Source organism: Amblyraja radiata, chromosome 22, assembly GCF_010909765.2.
Source record: "Amblyraja radiata isolate CabotCenter1 chromosome 22, sAmbRad1.1.pri, whole genome shotgun sequence".
Lineage (NCBI taxonomy): Eukaryota > Metazoa > Chordata > Chondrichthyes > Rajiformes > Rajidae > Amblyraja > Amblyraja radiata.
The window spans coordinates 23,463,157-23,489,217 of record NC_045977.1 but is presented as its reverse complement, the minus strand read 5'-3'; the positions used below and the strand labels follow the sequence as shown (position 1 = coordinate 23,489,217).

Sequence of the window (26,061 nt, the reverse complement as noted above, 5' to 3'; positions counted from 1 at the left end):
AGGTCACCCCTGCTTTCATTGACGATGAGGCAATGATGGCGACTGATTGGTCGTAAGGTACACAATAAGGTATACCAATATTCGACTGATTGGTCGTGTTGGGAGGAGACAAACCATGACTTCCATTGGTTGGATGGAAGTTTCGGGAGACGCTCCTGCCCTGGCGCCGCTGGGTTGGGAGATATTGACATACTCAATAGAGCGTGCTTCCCGGTGGCTGGCAGATCTTCCCCGTCCTGGCTGCTTGTGATCCATATCCCTCCATTCCCTGCATATCCATGTGCCTATCTAAACGTCTCTTAAACACCACACTTGCCCTGGCAGCACGTCCCAGGCACCTACCGTAAAATAACGTTGCCCCACTCACCGAAAAGGTATGCCCTCTCGTCTTTGACATTTCGACCATTTGACAAACATTCTGACCTGTCAACCCTGTCTACATATCATCATTTGCTGTTCTTTGTTCCTCGTTTGATTGTTGGCATTCACACTGCTTCAGAAACTCAGACTCAGCAAATTTCATATGGATACTCTCCAAAATCAAAAGCTGCAGATTCCATCATCTCAGAACCTTCTGCCGGATTATCTAATTCACGTTCTATCACATTTCCTTTGGGAGATATATTTTACTTAAATCCTTAATAGAGTCTGAAGGAAGAAAACCGCAAAAGTTGTCTGTCCATTCCCTCCACTGATGTTGTCTAACCATTGATTTCCTGCAGCACTTAGTGTTTTGCTACATGTCTGCCAGCGTTTCAAGATCCATTTAAAAGCTACGTTGCACCATAATGGACACAGGTAACCAATGACATTCTGGTCCAACCTGTTGCCTGGTTAAGGTTCATCAATGGGTTCCTCCGGTTCTCCACCTAACACACGTGATAGGTGTTGACCAAAACACCCACCCATTCATCCCTGGGGTGGTCAGTGATTTTCTGAATCATTGGTTCTGCTCCAGACTGCCTTGTACCATCACTACTGAATAACTCTCCCAATCTACCACAATTATTTCCTGTGCTCCTTTATTTGCTTCCAATCTATTACATCAAACTAATTATTTCAAATGATGACAGAGACCTTAAAGATGAATCTTTTCTCTTTCTACTGATGTTAATCAACATGCTAACATTTCCAGATTTGATTTCTGGTTGCCAGATCTGTGCTATTCCATATTTTTAAACTGCAGAATCATACAGCACAGACGTAGGCCCTTCAACCCAACTCGTTCATGCCCTCCAAGTTGTCTACCTGAGCTAGTCCCATTTGCATGTATTTGGTCCATATCCCTCTAACCCCTTTCCTATATATTTGTTGTTCAAACGCCTTTTAAATATTTTGATTGTGCCTGCCTCAACTACTTCCTCTGGCAGCTCGTTCCATATACCCCGTCAGTGTGAAAAAAGTGCCTCTCAGATCCCCTTTAAATCTTTCCCGTCTCACCTCAAACCCGTGCCCTCTAGTTATATTATCCCCTTTCCTGAAAATAAAGCTGCCAAAAGGTTTTGCTGAAAGTTGGTTTAACTTTTCAATCTGTATTCCAATATTTTGGCAATGACTAAGATTTCTCAGTGGCTTGGAGCAAAGCCACATCTTGTTTTGATCACCACAGAATATCCTTGGGGAATCCTAAATAATTTTAGAGCAATGGGAACAGCAATAAAGTATACACACTTGTGTCATAAGGAAGAATTTGCATTTCTATCACCTCTTTCAAGATGTGCCCTCCATAATGTTTGGGACAAAGACCCATATTTATTTTACCTCTGTACTCCACAATTTGAGATTTGTCATAGAAAAAAATCACATGTGGTTAAAGTGCACATTGACAGATTTTATTAAAGGCCATTTTTATACATTTTGGTTTCACCATGTAGACATTACAGCAATGTTTATACAGTCCCACCCCCACCCACTTCAGGGCACCATGATGTTTGGGACACATGGCTTCACAGGCGTTTGTAATTGCTCAGGTGTGTTTAATTGCCTCCTTGATGCAGGTATAAGAGAGCTCTCAGCACCTAGTGTTTACTCCAGTCTTTTCAACACCTTTGGAAACTTTAATTGCCGTTTATCAACACGAGGACCAAAGTTGTGCCAATGAAAGTCAAATAAGCCATTATGAGACTGCGAAACAAGAATAAAAATGTTAGAAAAAAACATCAGCCAAACTTTAGGCTTACCAAAATCAACTGTTTGGAACATCATTAAGAAGAAATAAAAATAATGATAATAAATTTTATTTATGGGCGCCTTTCAAGAGTCTCAAGGACACCTTACAAGAATTTAGCAAGTAGAGGAAAAACATGTAAGCAGAATGAAATAAATAGTAGAGACATGACTAGTACACAAATTAAAGACAGAATTCAATTCAAAACACAATATGAGGCAATTCAAGCACAGATGAAAAGGGAGGGGGACGTGGGGCTACGGATAGGCAGAGGTGAAGAGATGGGTCTTGAGGCGGGACTGGAAGATGGTGAGGGACACGGAATTGCGGATCGGTTGGGGGAGGGAGTTCCAGAGCCTGGGAGCTACCCTGGAGAAGGCTCTGTCCCCAAAACTGCGGAGGTTGGATTTGTGGATGGAGAGGAGACCGGCTGATGTGGATCTGAGGGACCGTGAGGGTTGGTAGGGGGAGAGGAGGTCAGTGAGATATGGGGGGGCCAGATGGTGGAGGGCTTTGTAGGTGAGGACCAGGATTTTGTAGGTGATCCGGTGGGAGATGGGAAGCCAGTGAAGTTGTTTGAGGACTGGAGTGATGTGATGCCAGGATTTGGTGTGAGTGATGAGTCGGGCGGCTGCGTTCTGGACCAGTTGGAGTCGGTTGATGTAGGTGGAGCTGCTGCCAAGGAGAAGTGAGTTGCAGTAGTCCAGTCGGGAGGAGATGAAGGCATGGATGAGTCTTTCAGCAGCGGGAGGTGTGAGAGAGGGTCTGATTTTGGCGATGTTGCGGAGGTGAAAGAAGGAGGTTTTAATGACATGGCGGATGTGAGGCTCAAGGGAGAGAGCACTGGTGAGCTTACTAATCGCAAAGGGACTGGAAGGCCAAGGAAGACCTCCACAGCTGATGACAGAAGAATTCTCTCTATAATAAAGCAAAATCCCCAATCATCCGTCCCACAGATCAGAAACACTCTTCAGGAGTCGGGTGTTGATTTGTCAATGACCACTATCCGCAGAAGACTTCATGAACAGAAATATAGAGGCTACACTGCAAGATATAAACCACTGGTTTGCTGCAAAAATAGGATGACTTGGTTACAGTTTGCCAAGAGATACGTAAAAGAGCAACCACAGTTCTGGAAAAAGGTCTTGTGGACAGATGAGACGAAGATTAACTTATATCAGAATGATGGCAAAAGCAAAGTATAGAGGAGAGAAGGAACTGCCCAAGATCCAAAGCAAACCACTTCATCTGTGAAACACGGTGGTGGGGGTGTTATGTCCTGGGCATGTATGGTTGCTGAAGGTACTGGCTCACTTATCTTCATTGATGATACAACTGCTGATGGCAGCAGCATAATAAATTCTGAAATGTATAGACACATCCTATCTGCTCAAATTCAAACAAATGCCTCAAAACTCATTGGTCGGCGGTTCATTCTACAGCAAGACAATGATCCCAAACATGCTGCTGAAGCAACAAAGGTGTTTTTCATAGCTAAAAAAATTGTAAATTCTTGAGTGGCCAATTCAAAGTCAATCAACTGATCCAAACCCAATTGAGCATGCCTTTTATATGATGAAGAGAAAACTGAAGGGGACTAGCCCCTAAACAAGCATAAGCTAAAGATGGCTGTAATACAGGCCTGGCAGAGCATCACCAGAGAAGACACCCAGCAACTGGTGATGTCCATGAATCGCTGACTTCAAGCAGCCATTCCATGCAAAGGATATCAAGAGTCACGAGTGTTTTATTGTCATATGTCCCAGATAGGACAATGAAATTCTAGCTTGCTGCAGCACAACAGAATATGTAAACATCGTATATAACATGAGAAAAAAAATTCAGTGTGCAATGTATAAAAAAAGTACACATGCATACATACTCAAGAAATAAACAAATATAGTGCAATAATAATAATAATAGTCTGTTGTAGTTCACAGCTTATTTGTTGTCATGTTTAATAGCCTGATGGGTGTATGGAAGAAGCTGTTCCTGAACCTGGATGTTACAGTTTTCAGGCTCCTGTACCTTCTTCCCCATGACAATGGTGAAATGAGTGTGTGGCCAGGATGGTGTGGGTCTTTGATGATGTTGGCTGCCTTTTTGAAGCAGTGACTTCAATAGATCCCTTCGATGGTGGGGAGGTCAGAGCCAGTGATGGACTGGGCAGTGGTCACAATCTTTTGCATTATTTTCTGCTCCTGGACATTCAAGTCGCCGAACCAGGCCACGATGCAACCAGTCAGTATGCTCTTCGACTGTGAACCTGTAGAAGTTCGAGAGAATCCTCCTTGACATACCGAGTCTCCGTAATCTTCTCAGGAAGTAGAGGCACTATGTGCCTTCTTTATAATTGCATCAATGTGCTGGGTCCAGGAAAGATCTTCGGAAATATGCATGCCCAGGAATTTCTTCACCCTCCACCTTCTTCCCATTGATATAAACAGGATTGTGTGTCCTCATCCTTCCCCTTGCAAAGTCCACAATCAGTTCCTTGGTTTTACTGATGTTGAGAGCCAGGTTGTTGTGCTGGCACCATTTGGTCAATCAGTCGATCTCACTACTATACTCTGACTCATCACCATCTGTAATTCGTCCAACAGTGGTGTCGTTGGTGAACTTGACGATGGAGTTCGCACTATATCCGGCTGCACAGTCATGGGTATAGAGTGAGTAAAGCAGGGGGCTGAGCACGCAGCCTTGAGGCACTCCCATACTGATTGTTACCGAGGATGAAGTGTTTCTGCCAATTCGAACAGACTGTGGTCTGTGGTTGAGGAAGTCGAGGATCCAACTGCAGAGGGATGCGCAGAGACCTAGTTCATTGAGCTTGGTAACCAGCTTGGCGGGGATGATGATATTGAACGCCGAGCTGTAGTCCATAAACAACAGCCTGACGTAAGTGTTTTTATTGTCCAAGTGGTCCAATGCGGAGTGGAGAACCAGTGAGATCGCATCCTCCGTTGACCTGTTGTGGCGGTAGGCGAACAAAATACTAAAATTACTACTTTCATTTACATGACATTGCTGTGTCCCAAACATGATGGTGCCCTGAAATGGGGGGGACTATGTATAAACACTGCTGTAATTTCTACATGGTGAAACCAAAATGTATAAAAATTGCCTTTATTAAAATCTGACGATGTGCACTTTAACCACATGTGATTTTTTACTATTACAAATCTCAAATTGTGGAGTACAGAGGCAAATAAATAAATGATGGGTCTTTGTCCCAAACATTATGGAGGGCACTGTAGTTTGCATGTGTTTTTAAAAGTCATTTGATGAGGAACCACATAGACGTTTGCACATACAATTGCATGGGGTTGTAGATTTACACGGAATGACTAAGGAAATAATTTAGGAATAATCAAGTCTTTTGCAGATTGGTAGACTGTCACTACAGTGCAGTTCTACAAAGATCAATGCAGCATGAAGAAAAACTGCAGACGCAAGAAATCTGAAGTAGACAATATTGTAAACTCTCAGAATGTCAGGCAGCTTCTGTGGAAATAGGAACAGAGTTATTTCAGGTCAAAGAGTGAGAAAAAAACTGCAGGAGAAACTCATTCCCTCCGCAGATGCTACCTGACCTGCTGAGTTCCTGCAGCGCTTTATTTTTTTATTAAAATTTCCAGCAACTGCAGTTTCTAGTTTCTCCACTTCAGGGCGAAGACCCCTTTTCAGGAAAGTGAGAAAATTAGTTAGTTTCCAGTTGCAGAGAAAGATTACGCAAGGAAGGAGGAAATGGATAAGTCAAAGGGAATACCTCTGATAGGGTTTCTGATATCTGGTGCAAGTCCTAATTTGATGCCATACAAAGCAAGAAAGGAGAGTGAACTGTGAGGGATCAAAAGTCCGGAATGTGGCATGGACACATTAAACGAGTGAGGAACAAGTTCTCAAAAAGAGCATAATGTTGGAAAATGTGTGGTTATTCACTTTGGTAAGAAGAGGTATACAATATTTTGAAAAGCTCAGAAATTAGTTGATGTACTGTGGGATCTTCTTATGTTGTGAAATGAAATGTAGAAAGTTAACACACAGGTAGAGCTAATAATTAGGACAAAGACTGCATTAATCTTCATTGCACAGGGTTGGAGTACATGAGTAAGGATTTATTGCAGCTGTACATGACATTGATGTGACCACAGATGGAGAGCTGAGAGTCGATTTAATCTCTCTACCGATGGAAGAATACGGAAGGAGGAGAGCAAAGGTGTGGAGGGATTATAGAACCAGGAAACAGAGTACCAAGATGAGGGTGACACAAGGAACTGCAGATGCTAAAATCTTACAGTTTTCTTGAGTAACTCAGCAGCATCTGTGGAGGGAATGGACAGATAACATTTCAGGTCAGGACCCATTGCAATAGCTCAACCCAAAATCTCACCTATCCATTCCTTCCAATAATTGGCACATTATCAATTCATGAGGAATGTTTTGCAATCAGTGGGCGGTAGGGGTGTGGAGTACCAGGGGCAGTAATGCACTCAAATTCACATTTAGTCAGAGCACACGCATAAGGTTCTTAAATGAAATAATTTGCAGGGCTCTGGGACAAGAGCAAGGAAGTGGGACTCGATGGTTCGTGTTGCACATCACCACTATTGCTCAATACACCTCTTACAACTGTGATTTCATGATCTTCTATTGTACAACTAACTAGTGCTTGAATTGCAGTCATTGTAATATGGCAGTCAGTAAATACAATCCAGAAATGAACTGGCAGTAATACTGAAGGATACAGTGCATTCAGAAAGTATTCAGATCCTTTCACTTTTTCCACATTTTGTTACGCTACAGCCTTATTCTAAAATGGATTAAATTCTTTTTTTTTTAAATCATCAATCTATATACAATACCCCATAATAAAAAAAGCGAAAATAGGTGTTGAGAAATTTTTGCAAATTAAAAATAAATACTGAAATATCACATTTACATAAGTATTCAAATCCTTTACTCAGTACTTTGTTGAGGCACCTTTGGCAGCGATTAGAGCCTCAAGTCTTTTAGGGTATGACGCTACAAGTTTGGCACATTTGGGTAATGTCTCCCTTTCTTCTCTGCAGATCCTCTCAAGCTCTGTGAGGTTGGATGGCGAGCGTCGATGCACAGCTATTTGCAGGTCCCTCCAGAGATATTAGATCAGGTTCAAGTCCGGGCTCTGGTTGGGCCACTCAAGGACATTCACAGACTTGTCACGAAGCCATTCCTGCATTGTCTTGGCTGTGTGCTTAGGGTCTTTGTTCTGTTGGAAGGTGAATCTCTGCCCCAGTCTGAGGTCCTAAACGCTCTGGAGCAGGTTTTCATCAAGGATCTCTCTGTACTTTGCTCCGTTCATCTTTCCCTTGATCCTGACTAGTCTCCCAGTTCCTGCCGCTGAAAATCATCCCCACAGCATGATGCTGCCACCACCATGCTTCAACGTAGGTATGGTATTGGCTAGGTGATGAGCGGTGACTGGTTTCCTCCAGATGTGACGCTTGGCATTCAGGCCAAAGAGTTCAATCTTGGTTTCATCAGACCAGAGAATCTTGTTTCTCATGCCTGGAGCTCTGTCAAGAGTGACCATCGGGTTCTTGGTCACCTTCCTGACCAAGGCCCTTCTCCCCTGATTGCTCAGTTTGGCCGGGCGGCCAATTCTATGCAGAGTCCTGGTGGTTTCAAAGTTCTTCCATTTAAGAATGACGGAGGCCACTGTGCTCTTTGGGACCTGCAATGCTGCAGAAATTGTTTTATACCCTTCCCCAGATCTGTGTCTTGACACAATCCTGTATCGGAGGTCTACGGACAATTCCTTCGTCTTCATGGCTTAGTTTTTGCTCTGACATGCACTGTCAACTGCGGGACCTAATATAGACAGGTGTGTGCCTTTCCAAATCATGTACAATCAATTTAATTTACCACTTGTGGATTCCAATCAAGTTGTAGAAACATCTCAAGGATAATCAATGGAAACAGGATGAACCTAAGCTCAATTTTGAGTGTCATAGCAAAGGGTCTGAATACTTATGTAAATGTGATATTTCAGTTATTTCTTTTTAATCACTTTGCAAAAATTTCTAAACACCTGTTTTCGCTTTTATATTATGAGGTATTGTGTGTAGATTGATGATAAAAAAAATAATTGAATCTATTTGAGAATAAGGCTGTAATGTAACAAAATGTGGGAAAAGTGAAGGGGGCTGAATACTTTCTGAATGCACTGTATTTGCCAAAACAACAACTTGCCTGTTCCTCTTCAAAATAATGTCATAAATTACATCCACCCGGGTGACAAGACAGGTTGGTTTAACATCTCGTGTTGGAGCAGGCAACGGAGAGAGTGCTTTGCATTTATTATACTCGAGTGGTTTGTGTTTATAGGGTTGGATGGGACTTGAACCTTCCGATTCGGAGGCAAGACAATGACCTATGTAGCCACAGCTGATGAGGTAAACGCATGGGCTCACAAACAACATAAATTTGTATAGCGCCCAAAGAGAAAAACATCAACACTTCAAAGGCATTATCCAAACAAAGCAAACGACTAGCCAGGTGAACTGTTATTCATGGAGCTGAACTCCCAGCTTGTCTTTAACTATCACCATGGGAATTGAATGTATCACCAAATCAGTATATGCCGCAACTAACATTGCATCCAAATGACACACCACGGAACATGATTCCTCAAGCATTGCACTGGAATGTCAATGAGAAATACTCCTAGGACTCAAAACTCATACCATTTGGAGTCTAATGGGAACCCCGGACAAGCTGGTAACCCCACTGTAGGAATGATGGAGAGTAGTAGTGGGTTATGACCCAGTCAAGCACTGAGGGCAGGTCACTCACATGCAGTATATGTGAATCAGTCTGAAGAAGGGTCTCGCCCCAAAACATTACCTATCCATGTTCTCCTGAGATGCTGCCTGACACACTGAGCTACTCCAGCACTCCGTGTCTGCTTTTGTAAACCAGCATCTGCAGTTCCTTGTTCTCGTGTCTGTGACTGGTTGTTTTCTGCATCCGACTTTCTCATCAACTGGAAAGCAGCAAACAATGCTTTCAATAATGAACAAATTAACAAAAAGAAACTAATTGCAGTTGGAGAATTGTTTTATAGACGGTTGGCCAGAGTTAGCACTGATTGGCACAGGATGCTCCAACATGCTGACACACGAGGTTGTTGCAGGGACTCCCAATTGTTTACCGGCTGATGATCAGCTGATACCTGGTGAAACATTTCCGAAGGTAGAACAAATGGCACGAGGCTTCAGGACCAGTAACCGGTTGCTCGAGAGCAAAGGGTGACAGCTCTGCATCAGGGTGGCATTGATATTACTATTGGTTTATTATTGTCAGGTGTTATCAGATACAGTGAAAAGCTTTCTGTGTACTATCCAGGAAAATCATACCACACATGAGTACAATCAAACCATACACAAGTACAACAGGTAGTTTGCGATAAACAGAGAAGAGTGCATAATAGTGTCATGGCTACAGAGAAAGTGAAATTACAAAAAAGTGCAAGGGCTGTAATAAGGTAGATTGGGAGATCAGGATGACACCCATAGCTTACGAAAGTTCTGATTAGTAGGGGAAGAAGCGGTTCTTGAATCTGGTGGTACATGCTTTCAAGGGCTTTATATCTTCTGCCCGACGGGAGAGGGAACAAGAGGGAATGACTCGGGTGCAAGTGATCCTTAATTACGTCGGCTGCTTTCCCGAGGTAGCAGGAAGCATAGATGGTCGATGGGGGATCGGGGGCCCGCCTGGTTTATATGGTGGACTGGGCTACATCGACTGCTCTCGGTGAGTGGGTGTGTGCACGTGCCTTGCTTAGCACTGTGATGCATTTGAGATGGTATCAGAACATGGAAACACATTGGTGTTTCACCTTTGGGTTCACAGCTTGGCTGACGTTTGCAGGAGCCCCAGCATGACCGACATGTTGTTGGCTCCGCTAAGCCAATGCCCACCGTCGATCACGAGCGATGTGCCAGTCACGTACGATGCAGCCGGGCTCACAAGGTACAGCACGCCGTGGGCTATTTCCGTCTTTGTCCCCACTCTCTGCAGCGGAATCAGTTTATAGTGATCTGCTGCAGCCCTTGCCAAACCACCTGGCAAGGAGAGAAGGAACAAGGTTTAGGAATTGCAAAATCCCTTATGCTCCACAATAATCATTTAGAAACATAGAAAACATAGAAAATAGGTGCAGGAGTAGGCCATTCGGCCCTACGAGCCTGCACCGCCATTCAATATGATCATGGCTGATCATCCAACTCAGTATCCTGTACCTGCCTTCTCTCCATACCCCCTGATCCCTTTAGCCACAAGGGCCACATCTAACTCCCTCTTAAATATAGCCAATGAACTGGCCTCAACTACATTCTGTGGCAGAGAGTTCCAGAGATTCACCACTCTCTGTGTGAAAAATGTTTTTCTCATCTCGGTCCTAAAGGATTTCCCCTTTATCCTTAAACTGTGACCCCTTGTCCTGGACTTCCCCAAGATCGGGAACAGTCTTTCCTGCATCTAGCCTGTCCAACCCCTTAAGAATTTTGTAAGTTTCTATAAGATCCCCCCTCAATCTTCTAAATTCTAGCGAGTACAAGCCGAGTCTATCCAGTCTTTCTTCATATGAAAGTCCTGACATCCCAGGAATCAGTCTGGTGAACCTTCTCTGTACTCCCTCTATGGCAAGAATGTCCTTCCTCATATTAGGAGACCAAAACTGTACGCAATACTCCAGGTGTGGTCTCACCAAGACCCTGTACAACTGCAGTAGAACCTCCCTGCTCCTATACTCAAATCCTTTTGCTATGAATGCTAACATACCATTCGCTTTCTTCACTACACAGAAATAATCATTTACCTGGAAAGTGTCTAGGTTTTGCTACATACAAAGAATGGAGTGAATATATGCGACAAAATCTAGGATGGTTTTAAGGTCCAGTTGGTAACAGGATCAATGATGAAGACTCCCAATTTTCCAGACACCCAGATAAGGTAAAGAAAGCTGGAGTAACTCAGTGGATCAGGCAGCATCCCTGCAGAACATGGATAGGTGGTATTTTGGGTCAGGACCCTTCTTTAAACTGATTGCGTGGGGTGAGGGGAAGAAAGCTGAAAGAGAGGAGTGGCTGGACAAAGCCTGGCAGGTAATAGGTTGATACAGGTGAGTTTTTTTGACAGGCAGATGGTGGACATTGGCCAGAGATGAAAAGACAGAAGGTGTGTGGCAAAAGGATTGAGGAGTTGCAAGTGACCCCGGTCACTCCGTCTTTCCCCCCTCTCCCATCAGGTAAGAGGTTCGGAAGTATGTATGCCTCCAGGTTCAGGGACAGTTTCTTCCCAGCTGTCATCAGGCAACTGAACCATCCTCTCACCAACTAGAGAGCAGTCCTGAGCTACCCCAGCGACTTCTTTGGAGAGCCTCGGACTATCTTTAATCGGACTTCACTGAATTTTATCTTGCACTATTATTCCCTTTATCCTGTATCTGTACACTATGGACGGCTAGATTGTAATGTGTAGGAAAGAACTGCAGATGCTGGTTTAAATCGAAGATAAACACAAAATGCTGGAGTAAGTCAGCGGGACAGGCAGCATCTCTGGGGAGAAGGAATGGGTGATGTTTCGAATCGAGGCCGTTTTTCAGACTCGATTGTAATCAAGTATAGTCTCTCTGCTGCAAGCAACAAAAAGCTTTTCACTGTACCTCGGTACACATGACAATAAACAAAACTAAACTAAAAAGAATTGTGAAGCTAGAGGTGGAAGGGGACATGGAGGGGAGAAATAGGTGCGAGTCCAGGTGGGGCGCGGGGTGGGGGGTGGAGGTTAGGAAGGAAGAAGGGAGAGGGGCTGGGTTTTGCATTTACCTAAAATTGGAGAATTCATTGTTCATACCGTTGCAGAATATGGTAATGGGGGGGTTGGGTGGAACATTGTAGATACTCAATTACCACAATTAGAGAAGTATGATGGTGTGAAGGATAACACAAGGAGATCGTGGACAAGGTGGAGACCACGGAGAGAGTGAAAAACAAGCGTGAACACTTTAAAATTGAGGCCTGCTGAAACAAGAGCCAGTGTAGGTGAACAGTCTCGGGGTGAGGAGCCCACCCATGGCCTTTGTTACCTGAACACTATGCTTAGCAGGCACACCATCTCTTACCCAATTTTCGAAAACCTTCAGTGCCAGAAACAGGGCCGGGTGCCAGACTGTTTACGCGGATGTTGTCAGGTCCCCATTCCACCGCTAGGTGCTTTGTCATTGCATCTGTGAAGGGAGTGAGATGTGATCAGTCATGGGCTCATTGTGAAGCAGCAACTCATTGAGTATAGCTCGCAGTTCCAGAGGTAAATTGTGCAGGTTGTCTCTTCCAACCAGTTACCATGTGCTGCTAATGATTGAATGTCCAGGATTGAATCTGTGTTCACAAAACTATTGTGCTGCTGCAAGAAGGAATTTCATTGTTCCGCTTCAGTACGTATGACAACAACAAAAATTCTCAACTCCCTCTCTGTCTCTCAAGAAGAAGATTCCTTCATAAACACTATCATAATGATCACCAAAACTGGAAAATTTCTCTGAGACATCAGAGGCTGAGGGGAGACCTGGGAAAAACTTTAGTGATGCAGTGTGGAAACAGGCCCTTTGGCCCACCGAGTCCGTGCTTACCAGCAATTAACCCATACACTAGCACTATCCTACACACTAGGCACAATTTATAGCAGCCAATTAACCTACAAATCTGTACGTCTTCACCCGGAGAAAACCCATGCAGTCACAGGGAGAATGTATAAACTTTGTATCGTCAAGATCGAACCCGGGTCTCTGGTGCTGTAAGGCAGCAAATCCAGTTGCGGAAATCGCTATCAAAATATGGAGGGGACCAGGGGCAGGGGGGACACAATTTCTTGGCGGCCACGCGCGTATGCGCACACTCACACACACACGCGAGGCTTCGAAGGCTTCTGCCGTGAGCCTTGTGAATGGTAATTACAGCTCAATTCAGCGCTAAATGCAGCTCAACTCTGCCTGTCTCGCCGGGTTAACCTACAGCCCTGCCTGGACTGACGGAATACCAGTCCGGAGCCGTGGAGCTAGCGCTGCTTCCCCACACTGGCTGTAAGCCTGGGCCATATTTCCCTTAAGTCCAGGCAGGGCTGTAGGTTAACCCGGCGGGAGAGGCATAGTTGAGCTGCTGCTGTCCTCAGCTGTGAGGATAAACTGGATATTCCAGTTTGTGGCTGTAGATCAGATGTTCAGACAAGTGCCACAACTTCACTGGAGCATCGCTTCCCAGTGCTGCGCTGATCCCTGCTGATGATAATATTTCTGACAACAATGACAGAGGTTCAGATTGGCACTGTTTGGTAACTGCAGGAGCCACCTACCTATAGCAGCCTTGGCAGAGCCAGCGTGGACCTGTAGGATCTGCCCCCTGTAGCTCAGTGTAGCCGTGATGTTCACAATAACGCCGCCGTGGTCCTGGGGTAACACTCAGGGTTAGGAACATCAGACACAACATTCCACAAACTTTGGCAGCAACTTCCATTGGACTTTCACTCACACATTTTAACAAACATCACATACGGTGCAGCTAAATTTGATCAGATTATTGGTCCCGTTTCCTACATTGCAGCCTGATAGTAATTTGAGTTGGAGGCACAATGAACTGCAGATGCTGGAATCTTGAGTAAAACACAAAGTGCTGCAGGAACTCAGTGGGTCAGGAAGAGTGTTTGCAATTTTGTGTTCTGTTGTTGTAGCCCTGTTGCAAGAACTGGTTTACGGCAAAGCATAGCTCACTCACAACTCCCAGCCAGAAGTAAACTAAACTGCCTCATAGTGCCGTACAGCGCAGGTACAGGCCCCTTAGTCCATTATGTCTATTCTGAATGTTGCATTTTTCTGCATTCATCGCATTCACCCGCATTTGGACAAATGCCCTCCCTGCCTGGACAGAATCAGAATCACACTTTATTCGCCAATAATGTTTTGCAACGTATGAGGAATTTCATTGGCCAGGTCAGTCATACAATTAAAAGTAACAGATCACTCAAAAACACATTTTAACATGAACATCCACCACAGTGACTCCTACACATTCCTCGCTGTGATGGAAGGCGAAATAAAGTTCAAGTCCTTCCCTTAGTTCTTCCTCGGTCGTGGGCCTCGAGCCCCCGTTGACGGGACGATCTTGACTCCCGTAGCCGGCGGCGTTCGGGCCCACCGCGTCAAGGCGATCAAGCTCCCGCATCGGGGGGGGATGTCAGCTCCCCCATGCCTGCCGATCGAACCTCGCGTCGATGCTGGTCGAACCTTCCGCGATGTTGGAGCTCCCGACTAGTCTCACCCGAGACTGCGAGCCCTTGGTGTTGTTTCCGCGGTGGGAGCAATCCCAGGCAAGGGATCAGCTCCGATGTTAAGTCCGCGCCCCACGGTGGGGTTCACGACAGTCCGAGGAGGCTTCCAGCTCCAGCGATGGTAGGCCGCAGAGCCCGGAGAATGTGATCCGAAAACTAATCACATCTTCGGCAAGGGAGGAACTTGAAAAAAAGTTTACTCCGATCCCCTCCCCCTCCCCCCACATAAAACAAACCGAAGAGCATTAAAACAAAAACTTTTAACAAACTAAAAAATAACAAAATGAGTGAAAAGACAAACAGACTGCCGGCAGGGCTGCCATCTCCCCGGCGGTCACCCAGGGATGGAGCTTAGTTTAGAGTTAAACGTCCAGTCCACACCAAGTCTGGTGCTTCCTAAATGTGGTGAGAATCCCTCTCTACCACCTCCATGGGCAGCCTGAAAGGTTCGAACAACTCCCTGTGAAAAGAAATTCCCCATAGATCCCCTCTGAACCATGATATGAAAGCAGACTCAGGCCATTCGGCCCATTGAATCTGCTCTGCCAATCAACCATGGCTGATCTATTTTTCCCTCAACCCCATTCGCCTTCAAATGCTCCTCCCGCTTGCCATACCTTTTTTGACACCGCCACCATAGGACACTGCCACCACCTGCACCATCGACCCCCCGCAGAATTATGTACTGGATTATTTGGGGAAAATGTTAGTTTATTTATCTAATTAAAGCCCAGGATATCACCCATCATAAGGCTAGGGGTTACATGGTCAACTGCACCTCCACCCCAAGGATCACAAAGGGGCACTCCTAGTGTGTGATGAGCTATCAGCAGAACTTTCAAAGACTGGCTTCACAGAGACTGCAGATGCTGGAATCTTAAGCAAAACACCAGGCGCTTGAGTAACTCAGCAGGTCAGGCAGCATCTGTGCAGGAACAAAGAGGTGACATTTCAGGTCGGGACCCTTCTTCTCAAGGGCTTCAATTTGAGCCTGGATCCCAGTGCCCCATCTGTAGTGATAAAACCTGGTCACTAGCCCTCACCCCCTGAAAGAGGTGGGAGATGACAATTAATTCTGTGGTAAAGGTCCTTGTCATTGAGGGGCTGAGAAATCAACCAGAACAGTTAAACTCGTTATTTAAGTCTTTAGTCTTGAGATACAGCGTGGAAACAAGCCCTTCGGCCCACCGAGATCACCCTGTACACCAGCACTATCCTATACACTAGGGACAATTTACAATTTTTACAGTAGCCAATTACCCTAGAAACCTGTATGTCTTTACAGTGTGGGAGGAAACCGGAGCGCCCGGAGAAAACTCAAGCGGCTACAGGGAGAACGTACAAACTCCTTCAAGACAGCACCCATAGTCAGGATCGAGCCCGGGTCTCTGGCGCTGTAAGGCAGCAGCTCTACCGCTGCCCCACCCTCTGTCAGACAATCAGACAGAGTACCCAATGACAGAAGCAAGAAGCGTCCATTCCTTCCAGCTGTGCAAACAAGCCTCACCTTCAACCACTTCTGGTACAAGATTTTGCTGGTGTTGAAGGTTCCCATGGTGTCGATCTCCAGGACGGTTTTGAAAGCATTGAATGATAGTCCACTGGCCGGACAGAGGAAGTTCCCTGCAGCACCTGGGGCAAGAAAGGAGGAATCAAATAATGGAGTGATTGACAGCTGTAGTGATATTGCCACAGAATGATCTTTCTACGTTACTGCATAGAAAATAAGTCATTTGATTGCTGAAAAGCAGAGATCCAGGGCGTTAGTAATTTATAGGATGTGTAGGAAGAAACTGCAGATGCTAGTTTAAACCGAAGGTAGACACAAAATGCTGGAGTAACTCAGCGCGACAGGCAGCATCTCTGGAGAGAAGGAATGGGTGGCATTTCGGGTAGAGACTGTTTGAAGACAGGTCTCGACCCAAAATGTCAACCATTCCTTCTCTCCAGTGATGTTGATGTCTCACTGAGTTACTGCAGCATTTTGTGTCTATCTTTGAATTAGTAATTTAGTACCTTTTAGAAGTCTAAGTTATTTGGTCTTCAACCAAAAGGCCAAAGCACTACGAGATTACGTGAGATGTTTTCAATTTACACTTTTGGGTCCTTCCTGGTCTGTGGGACTCAATTGATTACCAATTTACAAGCAGAGGGACCAGGAGACCTCCAAAGAAAGGCTTCAACTCGAGCCAGGAACCCTGCTCCCCACCTGGAATGACAAGACGCCGTAACCATGGCTGAAGACGGCACTGCACAGTCACAGGGAGAGTCAGGGCCGTATGTACCGCTGGCTGCTTGTCAATAGCGACACGGTGCTGTGTCGGTCAAGAAGTGAGATTTCTGTGACCCGCCAGGTCAAGCGAACAAATGTCTCAGGGAAGAAGACAAAGAAAGTAGGTGCAGGAGTAGGCCATTTGGCCCTTCGAGCCAGCATCACCTTTCAATATGATCATGGCTGATCATCCTGAATCTATACCCTGGACCTGTTTTTCCCCCCATATCCCTTGATTCCATTAGTCCTAGGAGCTATAGCTAACTCTCTCTTGATTACATCCAGTGAATTGGCCTCCACTGCCTTCTGTGCAGAGAATTCCAGATTCATAACTCTCTGGGTGAAAAGGATTTCCCTCATCTCAGTCCTAAATGGCCTACCCCTTATTTTTAAACTGTGACCCCTGGTTCTGGACTCCCCAACATCAGGAACATTTTTCCTGCATCCAGCCTGTCCAATCCCAAAGTACAGGAGTAACTCAGCGGGTCAGGCAGCATCTCTGGAGAATATGGACAGGTGATGTTTCAGATCGGGACCCTTCTTCAGACCGTCTGAATTACTCCATCACTTTGTGATCTACGCCAGATTCCAGCGTCTGCAGTTCCTCGTCTGAATGTCTCAGGTACCCCCTCCTGGCAGCAAGAACAGGCCGGAACTTACTGTTGATGAGGATGTCGACTTTGCCAAACTCCTGCAGCGCTGCGTCCACGGCAGCAACGATGGTCTCCGGCCTCCTGACGTCCGCTGACGCTGGGAGACAGCGCTGCCCAGTGGCTGCACGAAGCTTTGCAGCAGACTGGGTCAGAAGGAAAGGATGCTGACATTACTGAACACAACACACAGAACCATCACATCTGCTGCTCCCATTTCACAAAACTATGACATAGGAGCAGAATTAGGCCATTCAGCCCTCGAGTCTGCTCCACCATTTGATCACGGCTATTTTTCCCCCTCAACCACATTCTCCTGCCATCTCCCGGTAACCTTTGACACCCTTACCAATCAAGTACCTGTCAATCTCCGCTTTAAAAATACGCAATCACTTGGCTTCCACCGTTGTCTGTGGCAATGAATTCCACAGATTCACCACCCTCTGGCTAAAGAAATTCCTCCTCGTCTCCATTGTAAAGGTACATACTTTTATTCTGAGGCTGTGCCCTCTGGTCCTAGACTCTCTTTTTACTGGAAACATCCTTTCCACATCCACTCTATACAGGCCTTTCATTTGTTGGTTATGTGGATGGATTTAGGATATGCTGCCTTGGCAGGTTCACTGCTCATGTCAGTGAGACCTGAAACTATTTCATTTCTCACTGACTGAAAGAGCACTTGCTGGGGGACAACAAATAAAACTTATTCATAGTTTTGGTTTAGTTTCGAGATACAGCATGGAAACAGGCACTATGGCCCACTGAGTCCACGCCGACCATCCATCACCCGTTCACACTAGTTCTATGTTATCCCACTTTCTCATCCACTCCCTACACACTAGAGGCAATTTACAGAGGGCCAATTAACCTACAAACCCACATGTCTTTGGGATGTGGGAGGAAACCGGAGCACCCGGAGGAAACCCTTGCAGTCACAGGGAGAATGTGCAAACTCTGCACCCAAGGCCAGGATCGAACCCGAGTGTGTGATGCTGTGAGGCAGCGACTCTACCCACTGAGCCGCTGTGCAAGTCTTTCCTAGTCAATTTCTCCTGGACAGCAAGAGTGACTGCCGATATTTTGTTTTGGGGATTAAGGTCACAGCAGCTTAACCTTATTAGCAGAATCATGCTCAAGTAAAAAACTGTGAGAATAACAGATCCAAACCCTCGGAGAGATGAAAGGAGTAGTTGGAGCAGTAATTTAGCAGTAAATAATTAGCAGGCAAAGCCCACAACTTGGGTAGATGAATTGAGGAGCTATGTTCCAAGTGTTAGCACGAGATGTTACCTTATGGATTATTTTTTTCAGCAGCTAACATTTCTCCCAGGGGCAGGTAATACAACTCAAGCCAATATAAACTCAAATCCAATCATCCTTTGCCAAGCAGACAGTTGTGAAAGCTCAGTAAAGCAAGGAAGCACAAAAGAGTGAAGATACTGGAAACTGGAACTACAAACAATCTGCTGGAGGAACTCAGCGGATCAGGCAACATCTGTGGGAGGGGGGTGGGGAGGGAGGAATTGTCGACATGTTGGGTCAAAACCATGCATCAAGACTATTACAGTCCTGCCCTTCGTAATCATGCAGTTTGCAAATGAAATAAAGTTGGGGTTCAAAGTGCGTGGTGAGGAGAAGCTTCAGGAGGCAAAATAGACAGGTGACATGAGAGGGAGGACCTGGCAGCTAGGGGGTGGGCGGGAAATCCCTTTGGTGGGAAATAGAAAAGCAGAGTATTTTTGTTATAGTAGGTCATTGAAAGATGTTTCGTTCAGCTGTCCTCGTATACAAACCACTCAAAATTAATCGTAAAGTTTTATTTTACTCCCTTGATCACAACTAGGTAGAGAAAGCAGACTTCTGTTGGTACAGCAAGCAAATGGAAAGGGAAATTGAAAGTTGGTTCTAATTCTGAGATAATTTGAATACCACAGTAAAAACGCTTTACTGCATTTATTTAGTGCTCTGGTAAGGTGGCAGCTGGAATATTGTGTACAGCTCTGGTCTCTCTACCACTTGTGATCAAGGGAGTGCAACAAAGGTTTTCTAGGTTAATTTTTATGATAATGTCTTTGTCATATGAGGAGAGACAGAGCAGAGAGTGCCTATACTTTCAAGTTTAGAAAATGAGAAGTGATTTGTCGGAAACAGACAAAATTCTGAAGGGGTTTGACAGGATAGATCAAGGGATGATACCTCCCCTGGCGAGGGTTAAGAACTAGGGGTTAGTCTCAAAATAGAAGCTGACATTACTGAGTGTGAAAAAATTTCTTCACCTTAGATAGTGACCTTTCGGAATTCTCTACCCAGGGGTACAGAGGAGGTTGTATCGCTGAGTATATATATAGAGATTGATAGATTTTGAATAAAATAATGGGTGGTCTTTTACCACTTGTACTAATCCCATATAAAATATATATGGAGTTAGAGCAAAAGGTAGGGTTAGATATTGGGTAAGAGCAGGAGGTCAAAGGCCAGCCGTTATTTTATTGAATGGTGAAGCAGTCTCAGGGGGCTGACTGGTCCATTGCTGCTTCTGTTTATGTTCCTGTATCGGTAAAGCCATGTCTACTCACTGCCTGCACTCGCTCCAAGCTCCTGCTGGCAATTACAGTCTGACATCCATGTCTGCAAGACAAGTCGGCTTTAGAAAAATTCTTACAGACTATAATGGTCAAGAGTTAATGTCCAATTTTTCCTGTTAACATCTGGGGGCTAAAAATACCCACCTCCTGCGGGGTGAAAGAGTGAGGATATGCCGCTGAGAACAAGGGAGAACCCAGCGTTGGGGGTGGGGGGGGGGGGGGGGGGGCGCCGAGGGCATAAAGGGACCTGGCATTGGTGGGCCGCTGAGAACAAAGAGGAACCATTGGGGACCATAATTAATCATTTGCAATTCTGTCAGTGCCCTATACGTGGTGGCTCCTTGCTTACCTTGTGCACGGTATACAAAACAAAGAATTTAACTGTGACATGTCACATGTAATAATAAAGTATCAATCAATCAAATATTCAGAATGCACAAATGCAATTTGGTCATCATTTTTACAACTCTCATACAGGAGAGCTGGGAGGGAGAATAAATTAACTTCATAACAAATTCCTCGAGACTGGAGATTTGTACATCCTATGCCTCGCTGTCGGCAACACCCATCACTTCATGCACTAACAGCATTATTATCACAAAACTTTACTGAAATACATGTGTCACCCATTCGTTTTGCAATATCCACACGATACCTCATCAGGATCTCTGCGATTCGGAATCCGATGCCCGATCCTCCTCCTGTGATGAAGGCAACTTTGTTCCTGTTCACGAGAGACAGCAGTGATTATTTTATTCAAATAAAGACAATGCCATAAATAGTCACTCGACTATTTCTGTACAATTTGCTCATCGGAGATGTGCTTAGGTAAGGGAACACTCTACAAGACTAAGAAAATAATTACACTGTGCGTTTGCATTTCGCACATGTGACAATAAAAGCACCATTGAAACATACACGGTCCAAAGGGGGCAAGATGTCAGGTGTTTCCAATAGTGGGAGAATCTCAAATGAGGGGATAAAGCTACAACATTAGGGGGCAATTATTTAAAAACAGAGGTTTGGTTTCGTTTAGAGATTTAGCATGGAATCAAGCCCTTCGGCCCGTCAAGCCCGCACAAACCATCAATTACCCATTCACAATTGTTCTACGTTATCCCACTTTCTCATCCACACTAGGAGCGTTTAAAGTGGGTAATTAACCTTCAAACGCGCATGTCTGAGTTATGGGAGGAAACCGGAGCACCCGGTGGAAACCCATGTGGTCACAGGGAAAATGTGCAAACTCCACTTGAACAGCACCCGAGGTCAGAATCAAACCGGGTCTCTGGCGCTGTGAGGCAGCAGCTCTACCAGGTGCGTTACTGTGTGTAGGAATTATTTTTCACGGAGGGTGGTGAATCTCTATGAATTTCTACCCCAGTGCGCTATTGAGGCTGGATCACCCATGGTGTTTAGAGAAAGAATATACTTATTTTAAAGATCAGAGAATGGAGGGATATGGGGCTGCCGCCACTGAAAGTAGGCATGCAGGTGCAGCAGGCAGTGAAGAAAGCGAATAGTATGTTAGCATTCATAGCAAAAGGATTTGAGTATAGGAGCAGGGAGGTTCTACTGCAGTTGTACAGGGTATTGGTGAGACCACACCTGGAGTATTGTGTACAGTTTTGGTCTCCAAATCTGAGGAAAGACATTCTTGCCATGGAGGGAGTACAGAGAAGGTTCACCAGACTGATTCCTGGGATGTCAGGACTTTCATATGAAGAAAGACTGGCTAGACTCGGCTTGTACTCGCTAGAATTTAGAAGATTGAGGGGGGATCTTATAGAAACTTACAAAATTCTTAAGGGGTTGGACAGGCTAGATGCAGGAAGATTGTTCTCGATGTTGGGGAAGTCCAGGACAAGGGGTCAGTTTAAGGATAAAGGGGAAATCCTTTAGGACCGAGATAAGAAAAACATTTTTCACACAGAGATTGGTGAATCTCTGGAACTCTCTGCCACAGAAGGTAGTTGAGGCCAGTTCATTGGCTATATTTAAGAGGGAGTTAGATGTGGCCCTTGTGACTAAAGGGATCAGGGGTATGGAGAGAAGGCAGGTACAGGATACGGAGTTGGATGATCAGCCATGATCATATTGAATGGCGGTGCAGGCTCGAAGGGCCGAATGGCCTATTCCTGCACCTATTTTCTATGTTTCTAAAGAAATGGGGCAAATCAGCCATGGGGAATGCTCGAGTTACCAGATGGGCTCCTCCTAGTTCCTGTGTTTTTATCGTTAAGAACGAGTCAATGGCTTGTTTGATGCTGTCTATGTGCTGTCTACAGAATAATGCCTCTTACTTTATACTTAAAATAACACTACTTACTTTAGGATATCAGGGCTAAAAATGTAGTAGTAGTTCAGTAGGCAGTCATCAGAGTCCACATCTTGAGGGACGCTGCCGGCGGCAGACATGACCACTGCTTGGTAGTGGGCAGAGTGCTGTGTGCAGGATCTGCCGGCGCGACGGCTACGATTGACCCTGTCCCTGGGACAGTCCCTCACAAGCCCGGGGGCGCTGTCCCCTCACTGACCCACCACCACCCTGGACACCGACCCCCTGACGCTGCTGCACGCCCCGGGTTACAGACCGGGATTAAACCCTCCTCCCCAGCGCCAGACCCTGGGCGGGAACTCCTCACAAACCGGCGCGGAGACAACAATCTGCACTTAGAACGGGACAGAAACCTAGCACTGAGCCTGCGCAGCAAGCCGCGGGACGCCGTTGAACTACGTTTCCCGGAATCCCTGGGCGCAACTGGATCGTCCGACTGGGAAACTCACTGCCTTCACAAAGTGTCCGGGAGAATATTCCTGATATCAGGAGAAATCTCAAAACACAAGAGACTGCAGATGAAGGAATCTGAGACATTGTTTGATCGAGGAACTTCATCAGCAGCGCCTGTGGAGGGAATACACAGGCAACATTTCAGTTTGGGACGCTTAGAAACATAGACACATAGAAATTAGGTGCAGGAGTAGGCCATTCTGCCCTTCGAGCCTGCACCGCCATTCAATATGATCATGGCTGATCATTCAACTCAGTATCCCGTACCTGCCTTCTCTCCACACCCTCTGATCCCCTTAGCCACAAGGGCCACATCTAACTCCCTCTTAAATATAGCCAATGAACTGGCCTCGACTACCCTCTGTGGCAGGGAGTTCCAGAGATTCACCACTCTCTGTGTGAAAAAAGTTCTTCTCATCTCGGTTTTAAAGGATTTCCCCCTTATCCTTAAGGTGTGACCCCTTGTCCTGGACTTCCCCAACATCGGGAGCAATCTTCCTGCATCTAGCCTGTCCAACCGCTTAAGAATTTTGTAAGTTTCTATAAGATCCCCTCTCAATCTCCTAAATTCTAGAGAGTATAAACCAAGTCTATCCAGTCTTTCTTCATAAGACAGTCCTGACATCCCAGGAATCAGTCTGGTGAACCTTCTCTGCACTCCCTCTATGGCAATTCTTCAGATTGAGTCTGTTATTTGCACTTTATCATTTTATTTATTCACGTGTGTATATATTTATATTATAGTATATGGACACATTGATCTGTTTTGTAGTAAATGCCTACTATGTTCTGTGTGCTGAAGCAAAGCAAGAATTTCATTGTCCTATCAGGGACACATGACAATATACTCACTTGAACTTGAGTCAAGTTTATTGCCATATGCACAAGTGAGTTGAGTTCAGGTCCAATAAAAATCTTGCAGCAACATCACTCAGAACACACACTAAGCAAATTATACAACATTTTCTAAAAGGATACATGTGCCAAAAAACACAAGAAATTGCTTTACGCATATTATTCGCTATCACAAAAGATTGTGTGGGGCCAAGTCACCGAATGTATTTAAGAGAGATAGCTTGATTTCTGGACACAAAAGGTGGCGCAATAACTTAATAAATAGAAAATAGAAAAAGGAGATGCCAAATATCCGAAATTAAAAAAAGAGCAAATTCTGGAAACACTCATTAGGTCGGGAAGCAACATTTTCATGGCGTCAGAACCAAAGATCTCTGCTCTAAGATCTTTGGTCAGAACCAATAAAGAGAGAGAACATGTTAGTTTTAAGTTGCAATAAGGATGAGAGAAGGAGAGGACAAAGAGAAGATTTCTCACAAGGTGAGGCCAGGGTTGCAAAGGGGATGTGTGTTGATATTTCACTAGAAAGGCCAGCTGGTTATGTTTTTTATTTCAATTTTTCAGCGTCTGCAATTATTTTGATTATTAAGAAGAGTTTAACAGGAAAATATATTGAGGTGTTGTTCAAAATTAAGTAACTAATCGATTTTAGCCCAAAGGATTTGGAGCTTGATTTTGTCAGTCACCTTTCGAACCCTCGTGTGTTTCCGGCACGGCTCGGCTATTTCCGCCTCCTCGGTCCTTTGACACTTCGTGCACTTTCGGTCCCGCTCGACAAACTGCGGCGTTGCTTCCTGTCTGGCTGGTTGTTACGGTAACTGCGGGAACGCCGATGGCTTCATTGCGGAGGGAACGGTAGACCGGCGCTGAAGCCGCCGTAACGGGGTGGGAAGGCGGCCTGTTACCGCTATACCTCAGGGAACGCCGCACCAAATACCAGTGAGGATATTTTACCCACCTTGGTTGGGGCGGTGGGTTAGATAGGCCAAAGCCAGGGTCTCGAGTAGAAGTTGAGACAAACCTGCTGAACGCCACCCACACCTGTCCACACCGCACAGGCTGTTTGTAGATGATGCCATTCGCCGGGGAGTTGATGTTGTGAATGTCTCCTGCTCTGATCTGTGTAAAGGCTGCACACTTTTTCACAAAATGTTCAACTGAAAGTCATTAAGTTAAAGGAGATGTGCGGGGCATGATGTTTGTACACAGAGGGTGAGGTGCTTGGAATGCGCTGCAAGAGGTGGTGATGGAGGCAGATACGACAGTGGTGTTTAAGAGGCTTTTGGATATGCATATGGATATGCAGGGAATGGATTGACAGAGGAGATAAATTTAATCTGGTATACAGTTTGGTGCAGATATTGTGGGCTGAAACCTGTTCCTGTGTTGCACTGTTCCGTGTTAAACCTATTATTGATGAGATGCATTTTAAGATATCCTTGTCTCCTGACAGAATTGGACTGAATTTGATAATGTGAATATGGCAGTCTACTTTGATCATCGAATTGAGGCACCCTCTACCGTGGGCTCCCCATCAGAGATCGCTTGGCATCGTGTCCATCCTTTGCTGGCAGTAGCTTCTATCGGTACCAATAGCACACCAGCAGGCAGTGTGGATGTATATCTCGAACAGGTGGGTATTTCACAAATTCTTTCCTCCTTCTGAAGACTATAGTTTGGATATATTTATTATTCGTATGGCACCTCAACAGCAAGATACCAATTCGAGTCATGAAAAGTGTATTACAAAGAGCTGCTAATCATAGCTCTGCCATGACCACCCTCATCACATTGGGGTGAAAATGTTTTTCCTCAGCTCTCCTTTAATTCTTCTACCATTTACTACACTTTCTAGTATTTGACCCCTTTGCTATAGAAAATAGTCAACTAGCTAGAGGAAATGTGTCATGTTGAGTTTTTTGTCATAAGCACAAGTGTGATCAGGTACAGGTACAATGAAAATCTTGCTTGCTGCAGCATCACAGGCACATAGACTCAGACAACACACAGAATTAATTTAAATTATAAATTTTACATAAGCTCTACAGGTAGTGAAAAGTAAAATACTTGGGAATTAAACAAGACATGAATGCAAAACACAATCAGAAAACAAGTCCTCAATGGTGCAGGAGGTGGTCCGTCGTGTTCCAATGCTGAGATCGGATTAGGGTTGTGCAAGTCGATTCAAGAATCTGATGGCTGTGAGAAAGTAGGCAATCCTGAAAATCTCAAACTAAAACCAGCAAATGCTGGCAACATACTTCCAGTAATTGGTCTTTCCTGACCTGGTGTGATCTGCTGCTGTCTGACCTGCTTAGCTTTTCCAACATTATCTGTTCTTCTGACGGGTGGTTTAGAAGGTAGCATTTGAAAGT

The 26,061-nt window shown here is 45.1% G+C and overlaps 2 protein-coding genes across 5 annotated transcripts in view; one reads left to right on the top strand and one right to left on the bottom strand.

Annotated features, from left to right (window-relative positions):
• Positions 1–9,250: 9,250 nt before the first annotated feature.
• Positions 9,251–22,796, bottom strand: decr2 (2,4-dienoyl-CoA reductase 2). 2 transcript variants are annotated; one of them, XR_004415342.1, is made up of 9 exons: positions 22,370–22,796; positions 20,696–20,764; positions 20,032–20,083; positions 17,466–17,601; positions 16,041–16,165; positions 13,562–13,655; positions 12,336–12,440; positions 9,998–10,275; positions 9,251–9,816 (listed from the first exon to the last, which is right to left on the bottom strand). XR_004415342.1 is itself a non-coding variant. In XM_033040694.1 (8 exons), the coding sequence occupies exons 1-8, from the start codon at positions 22,456–22,458 to the stop codon at positions 10,058–10,060; spliced, it is 888 nt and encodes a 295-aa protein (XP_032896585.1). In that variant the 5' UTR covers positions 22,459–22,796; the 3' UTR covers positions 9,251–10,057. The 2 variants fall into 2 exon arrangements, 1 of the variants encoding a protein (XP_032896585.1); XM_033040694.1 differs by having other exon boundaries at positions 9,251–10,275.
• A 707-nt stretch (positions 22,797–23,503) lies between these two features.
• The window catches only part of ift140 (intraflagellar transport 140), a 77,114-nt gene continuing 74,556 nt past the window's right edge, over positions 23,504–26,061 (top strand). The window contains exons 1-2 of one of the 3 annotated variants that reach the window (XM_033040693.1): positions 23,504–23,516; positions 25,140–25,319. In XM_033040693.1, coding sequence (XP_032896584.1) covers positions 25,167–25,319 — 153 coding nt within the window. In that variant the 5' untranslated portion in view covers positions 23,504–23,516; positions 25,140–25,166. The other 2 variants (XM_033040692.1, XM_033040691.1) reach the window with 2 other exon arrangements.